The sequence below is a fragment of the Mytilus edulis genome, chromosome 3, assembly GCF_963676685.1.
Source record: "Mytilus edulis chromosome 3, xbMytEdul2.2, whole genome shotgun sequence".
NCBI classification, from domain to species: domain Eukaryota; kingdom Metazoa; phylum Mollusca; class Bivalvia; order Mytilida; family Mytilidae; genus Mytilus; species Mytilus edulis.
Window position 1 is genome coordinate 73,607,054 of NC_092346.1, and position 12,443 is coordinate 73,619,496.

The 12,443-nt window shown below is 31.5% G+C and overlaps 2 protein-coding genes across 2 annotated transcripts in view; one reads left to right on the plus strand and one right to left on the minus strand.

Annotated features, from left to right (window-relative positions):
• The first annotated feature begins 2,730 nt into the window (after positions 1–2,730).
• Positions 2,731–12,443, plus strand: part of LOC139517392 (IgGFc-binding protein-like) — a 72,706-nt gene continuing 62,993 nt past the window's right edge. The window contains exons 1-3 of the mRNA XM_071308375.1: positions 2,731–2,764; positions 10,059–10,334; positions 10,886–10,930. Coding sequence (XP_071164476.1) covers positions 10,091–10,334; positions 10,886–10,930 — 289 coding nt within the window. The 5' untranslated portion in view covers positions 2,731–2,764; positions 10,059–10,090. The remainder of the gene's footprint in view (positions 2,765–10,058; positions 10,335–10,885; positions 10,931–12,443) is intronic.
• LOC139517349 (uncharacterized) lies at positions 3,187–9,408 on the minus strand. The gene is made up of 2 exons (XM_071308292.1): positions 9,229–9,408; positions 3,187–8,674 (listed from the first exon to the last, which is right to left on the minus strand). The coding sequence occupies exon 2, from the start codon at positions 8,665–8,667 to the stop codon at positions 7,669–7,671; it is 999 nt and encodes a 332-aa protein (XP_071164393.1). The 5' UTR covers positions 8,668–8,674; positions 9,229–9,408; the 3' UTR covers positions 3,187–7,668.

Below are 12,443 nucleotides of genomic sequence, written 5' to 3' on the forward strand. Positions count from 1 at the left end.
GGAAATCTTGTAAAGTTGAAGCATCAGATCTTAAGAGAGTTGTAAGAGTTAAGCTTTTGGAAGGTTCATGTAAAAAGAAAGATTACGGATTAAGATGGTGGAAGAATGACTTTATAGTTAGAAAAAAATGTTCTGGGAAATTTAAAGTCACATATCGTATTAAAGGTAATAGTAGTTATAAGATTATGTAATTGTTGCATGATTTGAAATTATATATCAACTATGAATCAGTCTTAAAATGCAGTTTTTAGCATACTGATCACAAACACACTTTCTGTGAATTGTATTTCACTTTCATTGCAATATCTGGTTATTAAAGTAATCGAATCTTCAATATTAGGAACCTACTTTTTAATAAAGGAAAGTAACACTGACACTAACCGTGTATCAAAATATAACACAACCGCTAACATAAGTTTAAATATACACTTTCTCCATATGTTCGCTTTAACACATGATATTCCTACAAATGTAAAGGAGGTAGAATAATATAAGTTACAGAATGCGCATGTGACCTAATTAGATATATACGGGATCACTAGCATAATGTATTACGAATTTATCTTCCTAACTATCTTATTTTGTGAATCAATGAAGATCCTAAAAGTTTAGAGGAATTCAATGGAATATGAATATACGTTTTTATATAAATGAGGCTTCGAAATTAATTTTCGAAAGATTCTCATTTGTTTATTTACTATATGAAAGGTGAAATTCCAGTATATGTAGAGGTATTGTCTTGTTAAACATGTGATTAAGGTAAAGGTCTACACATGTAGTTTTGTAATATTATGTTTGAATACTATACTAAAAATTAATTTGTAACATATCATTTTTGTTTTTAGACTGTAAAGGTAAGCTTTTTCAATATTTAATTTTTTAGAATTTTATTAGATATTTTATGTAGAAGAGCTTAGTTATCAAACTGTTATCAATTGAACAAATAAGTAACATTATCAGCTTTGCATCTTTTTCTTATTTTAGCTATTATGTAATTGTCCGCCATATAGGAGTTTCAACCCAAATGAAGTTGTATTGATTGAAACACGTTTGTCAAAAAAGTTATATTTTCTGTTACAATTACCCATCAAGAACTTAACTTAGTTGTAAGATGTTCCTCACTTTATGACAGGAATATCTTTTTAAACAGAAATATGTATGTTAATATTCCAGTTTTATTTTAAGTTAAAAGAAATTGTAAGCAGGCATGGGGTAATCGTAATCAGTAATCGTAATCAGCTGTAATCGATTATATTTTGCAGTGTAATCCTATGTAATCAGTAATCATGCCATTTCTGATTACAAGTAATCGTAATGTAATCAATTACATTGCAAAAAAGAGGTGTAATCATGATTACTTTTAGATAACTTTAAGATTACATTCATATGATTACTTGCTGATTACAAATCTTGTTTATATATGAAAAGAGTTTTTGATAGACAAGATGAAAATAAGAAAATGTAAAGCTTGAAAAAAATAATATTGTTGCTCTGATATCAACAATAGTTAATCCTTAAGTAAACATACATATCCTTCAGGTTACCGTCAGATTTCTCTTTTCAACAGGCAAAACATACTGTAAATTCATTTGTATAGGAATTTCATGTCCTTCATGTTAAAGCTAGTTTATAATTCAAATTACAAAAATAGAGTTGAAAGTTTCCATTTTTTTTTATAACGGTTAAAGACAGAAATATTTAGAAATTTTAGTATTTATAGAGTAACTTATATCTATGGTCAATATGACGGAACTATAAATAACTGAAATACTAGGTTCAACTTGTAAAAACAACAGCAAGAACTCATCATGATTCTCTTGTACCAAGTCATGAATGTAACAGTTGTTAACATTCTCTTTCTTGAGATTTTGAGGTGAGCATTTGATTTTTCTTTTCTTGAATTTACATAGGATTTTATATGCTTTCTTATACTTTTTTCATATTTCATTAGATTATGTTATAGACTAAGTAAAGCATAATGTTAACAATTTATGGTGTCAATCATTGACATCATTTGTAAAAGTTTGCCAAAAAGTTTGAACAACTTTGAATTAATTGTTATAGTAAACTTTTTGTGTTTCGAGGTATCAGCATTGTCTCATTTATCCAGAACATTGTTTTTTTCCAACAAAATGTTCTCTTAAAATAACATCAAAAGTTTCGTATACCACATGTACTTCTAAATATTTTCTTTAATTATTGATGTTTTGTTAAACTGAAATATGTCAATTGAAATTGGTTTCCAATTGCTGCTAAAGAAAATTAACTACATTTGGGTGTTGACTAAGTTATCTTCAAAAACATATATCTTTATGTGATAAACAGATTTATCCAATTTTGTCTAAGGCTTGGTCCATTTCTGTGTGTTGCATTTTAATGTTGTGTTGTTGTTCTCCTCTTGTGTTTAATGTGTTTCCCTAGGTTTTAGTTTGTTACCCCGATTTTGTTTTTTATCCATGGATTTACGAGTTTTGAACAGCGGTATACTACTGTTACCTTTATTTACGTTTTATAATATGAAATGGCTATATTAACATAATTCATTTTTGTTTCAACACTTTGTTTTAAACTGAAAAAAACACTTTCCAATATCAGCCCTCTTTTGAAATGCATAGAAACGAACTTGCAAAAAGAGTTATTTCTCTTCAACGTATGGTTTTTAAATTAAAAAAAAAATCGTTACTTTTTCAAATTGATCTAATGAAAGGTATAAATAATTTTATTTCAGGCGCAAACCCAGAAAAAGAACCAAGAAAAGTTAAAGGTAATACCACATCGATCTTTGAAACGTTTATTATCTTTATCAAATGTGTCATTTTATGCATTTCACTGACAAAGTATAATTTAATATCTATTTTTCATTAAGTTGCATGAAAGGTTTGGGATGTATTTGAAGACGACTATGCAAATTTGAATGAACTTGAGTGAACTTCGAGCTTGTTTATCAGATCAGTGTTTGCACTGCCGGTTTTAAGACAACATATGACGAAACATCATGGATTTATTCATTTCTGTCTTTTTGATTTTGCGTTTCAATTCATATAAATAAGCAATATGCATATATTTTAAAAAGCAATAATTCATGTGTACATTGCTGTTTTTTATCGTTCCAGTTAATACATCTATACTTAGACCGTCAGTCTTATATCCTGTACATGGAATGCTAGTTATAAGAGATAACACATGTTAAAAATAATATATATTTATTGGCGAAGTAAGATCACGGCTTCTGTCGGTTACCAACCCATGAACAAAGGGTCTTTGGGTAACCGTAAATTAAAATTATAAATCAAATCTTCAAAATATAATAGATAATTAAAATTGAAATAAAACTAAAATGTAATGAAATTATGAATTAATAGTGTGCTGAATTGAACCCTGGCAACAGATGTCCAAAATCAACATGAAAAACTACGTTTGAAGTGTAAATGAAGAAATGGATTAATGTTCTAAATTAAATAATAATAAATCAAGTTTATCGGTACTGGTGCAGCCTATAAAGTCCGCCGTTCATGACCTCTGGCAACAGACGGTCATAAAATCATCTTTGGTCAGTGCATTATTATTGTCAAACATTATCACTTCACCATATGGAGGTCGTAGTTCGGTTAATTGTGTTTACATAAACACAAACAAATCCAGAAGCCGTGACAGGTTTTCTTTAAAGTTGAAGTATATGTACAGACAACACACATAAATCTGTAAAATAAGAACAAAAACAGCAGTATCGAAAATAAAAGGGGAGAGGCTGGGTGGGTATCAAGTAATCATGTGTATAATAAATTAAATCAATAGTCTGACCTTAGATCAATATAAATCCTTGAAGATAGCGTTTGCAATATTTGTGATGAGAATGCAAGAGCAGTTAATTTATATGTAGTGTAATAAATTTAGACATGCGCGTCTGCTTTGACCTGCTAATGAACTATTGCTGGTCTTCCTCTGATAACGCGATTTAATGGTCGAGCCCTTTAAATCGAATTATAAGAGATAACACATGTTAAAAATAATATATATTTATTGGCGAAGTAAGATCACGGCTTCTGTCGGTTACCAACCCATGAACAAAGGGTCTTTGGGTAACCGTAAATTAAAATTATAAATCAAATCTTCAAAATATAATAGATAATTAAAATTGAAATAAAACTAAAATGTAATGAAATTATGAATTAATAGTGTGCTGAATTGAACCCTGGCAACAGATGTCCAAAATCAACATGAAAAACTACGTTTGAAGTGTAAATGAAGAAATGGATTAATGTTCTAAATTAAATAATAATAAATCAAGTTTATCGGTACTGGTGCAGCCTATAAAGTCCGCCACTAAACAAATTCGAAATTTTCTGTCATAACAGAATGTTTCGAAAATTGTTACCGCCAACCAGTACTATGAAGGTGATTTATTTGAAAATAAAAAACCTGTATGTTAAAGAATCTGACCGCCGTGACTACAAGCTAACAGATTCCCGAAGCCATGGACCTACTTCGCCGTTTTGTGGACAAATTGTATGTGAAAATTTTATAATGTCAAATAAACCTTGCTGTAACCTATACAAAAACAAATTATTTCCGATATCTGATAAATGAACACCGTCTAAAAATAAATCTGGGTTGTCTTCAGATATTTCTGGATATCTAATATAAGCACCGCCATGTTTGATGATATATGTAGCTACTAAACTATTTAATCTAACTCTAGTTCTGTTCAAAGATCTATGTACAATCTCATTCCTGTATTTCAATCTGGGTAAAATTTGAGACCAAACAAATTTTGACTTTGGTAGTAAGACCCGAAGGCAATCAATCACTTTTAAAATATCGTGTCCTAATACACATGACACTTTTTGTCCGATATCATTTCCACCACAGTGAAATACTAATACTTGCGGGGGTTCTTCAAGTGTAAGCAAATGTTTGACTTTGGGTATTATCTCACAAATCCTCATTCCACTTTTTCCTTGCCACCATATTGTAGATTTTATTCGTTCCAAACCTAAGTTTACACCATCGACAGACTTTCTAGCATGTACAAATGCATGTTTGATGATTGAAGAACCCACCAACCAAACACTCTTTTGTTGACCTGAAAGTCTTAAAGTGACGATCAGGCGAGTATTCAAATTTCAAATCAATTATGTACAATATATACAAACAAATAAATGATGACACATATTAAATTTGACTTGCTAACTTTAGCGTTGGTATTCTGATATATGTTTTATAAGCTTTTGATTCCCAATGACCAAAATCCTGAATTTCATCATCAGAAAACCCCATTTTCGAAGACTGAGATGCAGCTCCGATCCTAAAACTATGACTTTGAAAATTATCCGATGTAATATTCGCCACATTCAGAGCTTTCTTTAGAACAGCGTTAAACTGATAACGTGTAACATAGTTTCCACCGAAGTGTATGAATGCAGGACCAATGGTTTTGGGCCTGGCAATAAAATATTTCTTTAATAAATGAACAGGACATACATGAGAATTAATTGAAGGTATAATTATTAAACTACCTTTGCCTAACTGATCAGTTTTTGAAAATTTAAGGTTGATAGAAACGTTATTGTCTGAAAAACTAAAATCATCTAACGACAAAGTGTGAGAATGTGCCAGTGATTTATTGACTACTAATTCCCCTATCCTGAAAAAACCAAAATACGCCAAACTAAACAACCCCGAAAACAATAAGGTCTCATATTGTGAGAGACATACAGATGGTAAAAGTGAAATCAATTTATCTAAAATCTGTGGTGTAATTGGCAATCTTGAATCCACTCGTTTGTCAAGCCTTTCCATTCCAATTAACATTTTCTTAATTATAAAATTGTGAGTGTTATCAGTAATATTTAACATTTTACATTTAAAGGCTATACCAAAAATATAAGACTTGGCAGTAGACGGAGCATAACCTCGCACAGATAAATATGCTATAAAGTTACAGATAACATTAAGTGAGGGTGGCCAAACAATGGCATGTCCGTGTGAAGATCTAAATTGATCAAATGACCTGACAGCAGTTTCATAAGTGTCACTTGTGTTTGGTGAGATTGACGCCGTTAACAACTTGTTGGATTCAAATTTGAGATCACTTGAAGAAAAGACTGTGGGACCTTTTCTGGTTCTTGTAACGCCTCTGGTGACATGCGACGAAACCGTGGCCACTGTTGACGAGAAATTGCATCCGCAATACAGTTTTTGTTTGATGTAATATGCATTGCTTTAAACTGAATATTATAAACCATAGCTTGTAAGACTAAAGGACGAAGAATATGCATTACCCTTCTTGATTTAGACGTTTTAGAATTCAAGATATGAACAAGTGCTTTATTGTCAACGTGTAAGATAATTTTCTTATTCGCAAAGATCGCATACCACAAATGAAAGGCTAAAACAATAGGCAATAACTCTAAAAATGTAATGTCCTTTAATATATCGCAACCTAACCAATATGGCGGCCAAGGAAAGAAAGCCCAATTTGGATGTAAATACGAAGCACATCCACCAAACGCACTCCCAGCACTATCAGTAAATAACTCCATATCAACATTTGATATCCAATCGGAATCAGGAAAATAAAATTTGCCATTAAAACAATCTAAAAATAACGACCACAACCTTATGTCTTCCTTAATTGACGCAGTGAGCCTTATATGGTGCCGAGGATTTGATATTCCTGACATTGCATCATAAAAACGTCTGTTGAATGCCCTACCCGTAGGGATCACTCTCGAACAAAAATTCAAAATGCCTGTAAAAGACTGGAGAACACGTAATGTTGTTCTTTTTTTGCCTAACAAATTTGAAATTATTGTTTTCAATTTCAGCAATTTCTCTTTGGGAATTTTTACAGACATTTCAATTGTATTAATTTCAAGCCCCAAAAAAGTAAGAACATGAGTTGGACCGACGGTCTTGTCATGTGCCAAAGGAACTCCTAAACGATCACATAAACAATCAAATTCACTCATCAGGTTAAGGCAAGTTGAATCGGTCCCCGGGCCTGCAAACAAAAAATCATCTAAGTAGTGTATAACACTTTCCGATCCCGTTTTGTCCTTAAAGATACATTCTAGAAATGTTGAGAATTTCTCAAACGTTGCGCAAGACAGACTACAACCTTGAGGCAAACAGCGGTCCACGAAGTAAAAGTCCAAAAATTTGAAACCCAATAACTCGAAATCATCCGGGTTTACTGGTAAAAGCCTAAATGCCGAGCTGATATCTTTTTTTCCAATTAGGGCGAACTTTCCTTGGCTACCCACCATATCTAGTGCATGGTCAAATGGCGTATAAGTCACAGAACACAAGCCCTTATCAATATAATCATTTACGCTTAAACCGTGTGGGTATGATAAATGCTGTATAAGCCTCCAAGAACCATCCTTTTTAGGACATAAGCCAATCGGAGACAATCTTAGATTAAAAAGTGGTATATTGTTAAATGGACCAGCTATTCTTCCCAAATTAATTTCTTTCAATAATTTTTTTGCAACTTCAACTTCATTGCCAAAAACAGAAACTAGATTTCTACAATCAGTAGTCATCCTAGGTCCAGTATAATTTAGACGAAAACCTTCTAAAAATCCCAAATATAATTCTGAAGCAACTGTTTTATTACTATAATTTTCCAGAAACTTGCAAAGAACATCAAATTTAATTGGCGTATTAGCGATTGAATGAACCGTGGAAAGGTGGTCGCTGGAATCTGACAGCTGCCCTTGGATTAGCACTCGAGCCTCGTTGCGAACTGTTATTTGGTTGTCCAGCAGCGAATCTAGGACCACGCCTAAAATTAAAATTTGTCTGAGCACCATATCGTGTACAGTTTACCGATGGGTGAATACCTGAACAACGTAAACAACTATGTGAATAATGACAGTTAGGCCTAGTACATGATCCATTGTTATAATCATAACATTTATACGCATTAGTTACAGGGTTTGGATTAAGTTGTGTGCTATCATCATACATGAAGAGTAACCAAAGCTCTAAATCAACTGTTCCCCAGTTACAAGACGGCATTCTTATTTTTTTTAAACGGAATTGCTCGTCATACCTCTTCCAGCCTAAACCGGGAACCCTACTAGCTCCCAGTCGTATGTTACTCATGTATTTCAGAAGCCCTCTTGCCTCTCCCAAATGACTTGACAGGTAAATATCAATGAAAATCAGAAATGCATCAGTCCACTGACTAATACTATTAATCTTGACTGTTGATGTTTTTGGTTTAGATTGTAGAACACCATCTTTAATTATTAAAGTATTAGAATTATCATCAATAGGTACTGGGTTCGACAATAAACAACCCAGATCAATATATTCACCATTTAAGATTTTTTGTCTGATATTGCAAGAAACATTATTACCCAAATCATTGCTGATGCTAGCAATTTCATGTACAGAATTAACATTAGATTCAAAATTTTGAAATGTACCTTGTTCATTGATGGTTTGTGAATACGACTCTTCATTATTCGGTAAATCCACTGAACTGTTAAATGTGGTAGATGGTCCTGATGCATTAGATGTTGTAATTTGCGTCCGTGGCGGCACTACATCATGTTCTGTTTGAGACAGTGCAGCTGTCCTGTCATTATCAGTAACACGGGCTGTTCTCCTTCTTTTAACTCCTTTTCCCCTCGCGACAGTTTTTCCCCTAGGCATCGCTAACCTTCCAATAAATAAACACAGTGTAAAATAAAAAATAGTTACCAATCCTAAAATATATGTTTAACTAAATATAAAAGTAAACATGAAATAAACAACGCGATATCTGTGACGGAAAAGAATTGATGATAAATCAATTAATCAAATGTCAATTTAAAGCATTTACCAAATATTTCTTAACGGAAGCATAGTTAAGTATAATTCTCTTAAATAATTTGCGACATCAAATAGCAATTAGGTGTACCATGTATAATTGTATTGTCTAGCCATATTAGATGACTCCCGGCGTGCATCGAATATTAAATATAAATTACATACCTCATAGGAAGTTGCCAAAATAATCTGCATAACAAAATGCAATTAGCGTGGATAGCATCAACATTAGATGCCTCAATAAAAGACAAAGCAATAATGTGAATGAAACTAAAATTAAATTAAATTAAACATCATAATTCGTTATATAGAAATATAATAAACATAAACAAATAAAATCGATTGAATGTATTAAAATTAATATCAAGTAATCATGTGTATAATAAATTAAATCAATAGTCTGACCTTAGATCAATATAAATCCTTGAAGATAGCGTTTGCAATATTTGTGATGAGAATGCAAGAGCAGTTAATTTATATGTAGTGTAATAAATTTAGACATGCGCGTCTGCTTTGACCTGCTAATGAACTATTGCTGGTCTTCCTCTGATAACGCGATTTAATGGTCGAGCCCTTTAAATCGAATTAAATGCGGGTTTTAATAGTATATGTTGATAAGCCGTAAATAAAAAAGAAAAATAGGATTTTGACTTTGATAAACTTAGCACACCTATGATCGTTAGCTATATTCTTTACAAAAAAATGTTATGAACATGATGAAGGTGAGCACAATTCTCTGGTCAAATGGAAGTAAATAATTGGAAAAATTTCAGACGTGTTAGGCATTTCTTTTCAACAAACATGTGATGTGTGACTTTACTTCACTTAAAAGGTTTCTTGTGTATTTCAGTTGAAACATTATGGTATTTATTAGCAGCTTTAAGTGTAGACATCTACCACACCTCGTTTTACTACTGTTGCTTTTAAAGTAAATTCTGTACCCTAAAATATGGACATGATCGATTTTGTGTTTTTTTTAGTTTGCTCCAAACATCGGCCTTTTGAAATCAGATACACAGATGCAACAAAACCCTAACCTGGAAGATTAATTTCTTTTGGTCTATGCGTATTACAACCATCAACAAAATTTATCTATAATATGAACTATTTTATAAGTTTAGTTGTGATTTACTCGTTTTTGATACGATAATAAGACTATCATTATTGATTCAATATTTTCAGGTAGGCCAATATAATGAATTACTTTTTTTATTTAAATCCAACATATCTTTCAGAAAAAAGTAAAACTGCCTGTTATAAAAAGAGGATGATTTTGAGGTGTAGAGGCAGAAAGCGTATTAAAATCTTGAGTGCATTTTATGGTCGAGCTGACAAAGATACATGCAATGACGGAAGTGCTCAAACAACAGGTTGTTCCAAAAAAGACGCCGAGGCAATTGTCCAGAAGAAGTGTGATGGGAGGAAACGATGTAGACTACAAGCAAACAAAGCATTTTTTGGTGATCCATGTCCAAATACATCTAAGTATCTTGCGGTCGAATATACATGTGGTAAGTATTTTGTTAAGTTCTTGTAGATATTATTACAGAAATATATTAAAATAATGTATTTATATTAATGTATTTTGATAATATGACTATCTATAAGTCTGTCTTATAAATCTTTCTTAAGCATTTGGTTTTGTCAGATGTAATGGTCTTTTCAATTTTTAATTTTTTTTTTTAAGTTCTGTATTTTGTTTATCCCTCTTTAAAGAACTTTCCTTTCTTTGGAAAAATATGATTGAATTTACACATTGGAAATGGTAATGGTTTCATTCCTGTGAATGATATGTTTGGTACTTTATTGTAAACACTCCACAGAGGCAACCGTTTTCTTCCTTGTGGAAGTTTATTTATTGAACTTAGGTGATGTGTTTGACTCTTTTCTAATACTTTTTTAATTAAGATAAAAATATACAAATAACACAACATCCATTGTTTAACTATTTTAGATAAATGACATTCTGCCAACTGAGCTCCCAATAAATGATTATTTTCCTATGCTTTTTAAAACCGATTTTTTTCGTAGTCATGATTTTGTAAGCATTGATATATTTTAGTTGGAGAGAACGGGAAAGATCGAAAGAGAAGATTAAGTGGTTCAGGTAAGAAATATAAATTGCTAGAAATTATAAAAAATATGCCTGGATTAATTTGTTTTTTATTTCAATTAGCGAATGACCCGTCTTCAAATACCCGGATATTGCTACCTTCTACCGTAGAGACTATATAGGACTTCATATGCTTTATCCATATAAGGTGCATTCAAATATGTAATCCACTAACGATATTTTCTATAAAAAGGATCTTTAATCATAGTAAAGCCATAACTTGGCTATCCCGTTACTGACCTAAATATGCAACTGACTCATGTTAACGTTATTCGAACGTCAACGTAATGATCACGAAATTGAGCCAAACTCGATTTGTTCTGGTTTCTCTACTTCAGCATTAAATTGATATAAGAAAATGTGATATAAATACCAATGGGACAGGTTCCAACATAGAAAGACACACTATTAAATATCAATTGAAATGACTTACTCAAACAAAGACATATTTACACAAGTTAACATACACTAAACGAAAACAAATTTGATCTATGACACATTCGAAATACAAAAATCATTAAAAATAAGGGCTGAATTAATAAAGGCAACAGTAGAATGCCGCTTTGAGATCTTAAAACATGTAAGCAGTCAACTATAATGGGGTTACCTTAAACAAAATACCGCCAAAGAGAATAAAGTTTACAGATAAATTAAAATAATTTTGTTGCAAGGTATACATTATAAATATAGAGAATAAATAATATTGGTGTGCATAGTACGAGAACAGAAATAAATATGTTTAAACACTTATCAAACCTGATATTTATATATAAAAAAAATTAAAAAAGAAAATGTTGCCGTTTTGGATAAAGAATGGAGATAAATTCGTTATCGTCTGCTTCAAGGTGTACTTGGGTACTTAGGATTGTTGAAAGATACATACAGAATGATATAACTTATAATGTTATTATCCTAGATATTCTCTATCATATTGTTACAAGTAAATAAAATAAACAATAATGAAAAAATGTGTCATGACTTTGAAATTTGGCTATATATTTTTTGTTTTGAATTTTCTTCAGAGTTTGGTATTTTTTTTTCCTTTTCTTATGCTCATATATAAACTTATGCATATTTTCTTTAATATATTCTGTTTGTTTCATCCTTTTATCCCTCATCAGAACCGCTCACACCTACCAAATTGACATATAAACACCTTAATATATGAAGAGCTATTTATTTGTTACAATAGGATATTATAGCAAAGCCAAGTCCGTCTTTGTTCAGCTTGGAATGAGGATGTTCCTAAATGATTTCTATAGTTAGCGACGATAACTGAAGATATATCACATAACTCAAGTGCTAAATAATGAGCTGAATACACCAATTGTGAGATATTCAACAACAACTACCTTTTTTTATGATATCATTGACACTGTCAGATGTTTTACAGAGGAATAAATACCTGAAATATATCTGATATAACATCAATATCTTACATTTTCAAGATAGAGTTGTTCCACTTTCATACAAATAACTGTACTATTATTATCGACAGAAGATGCGA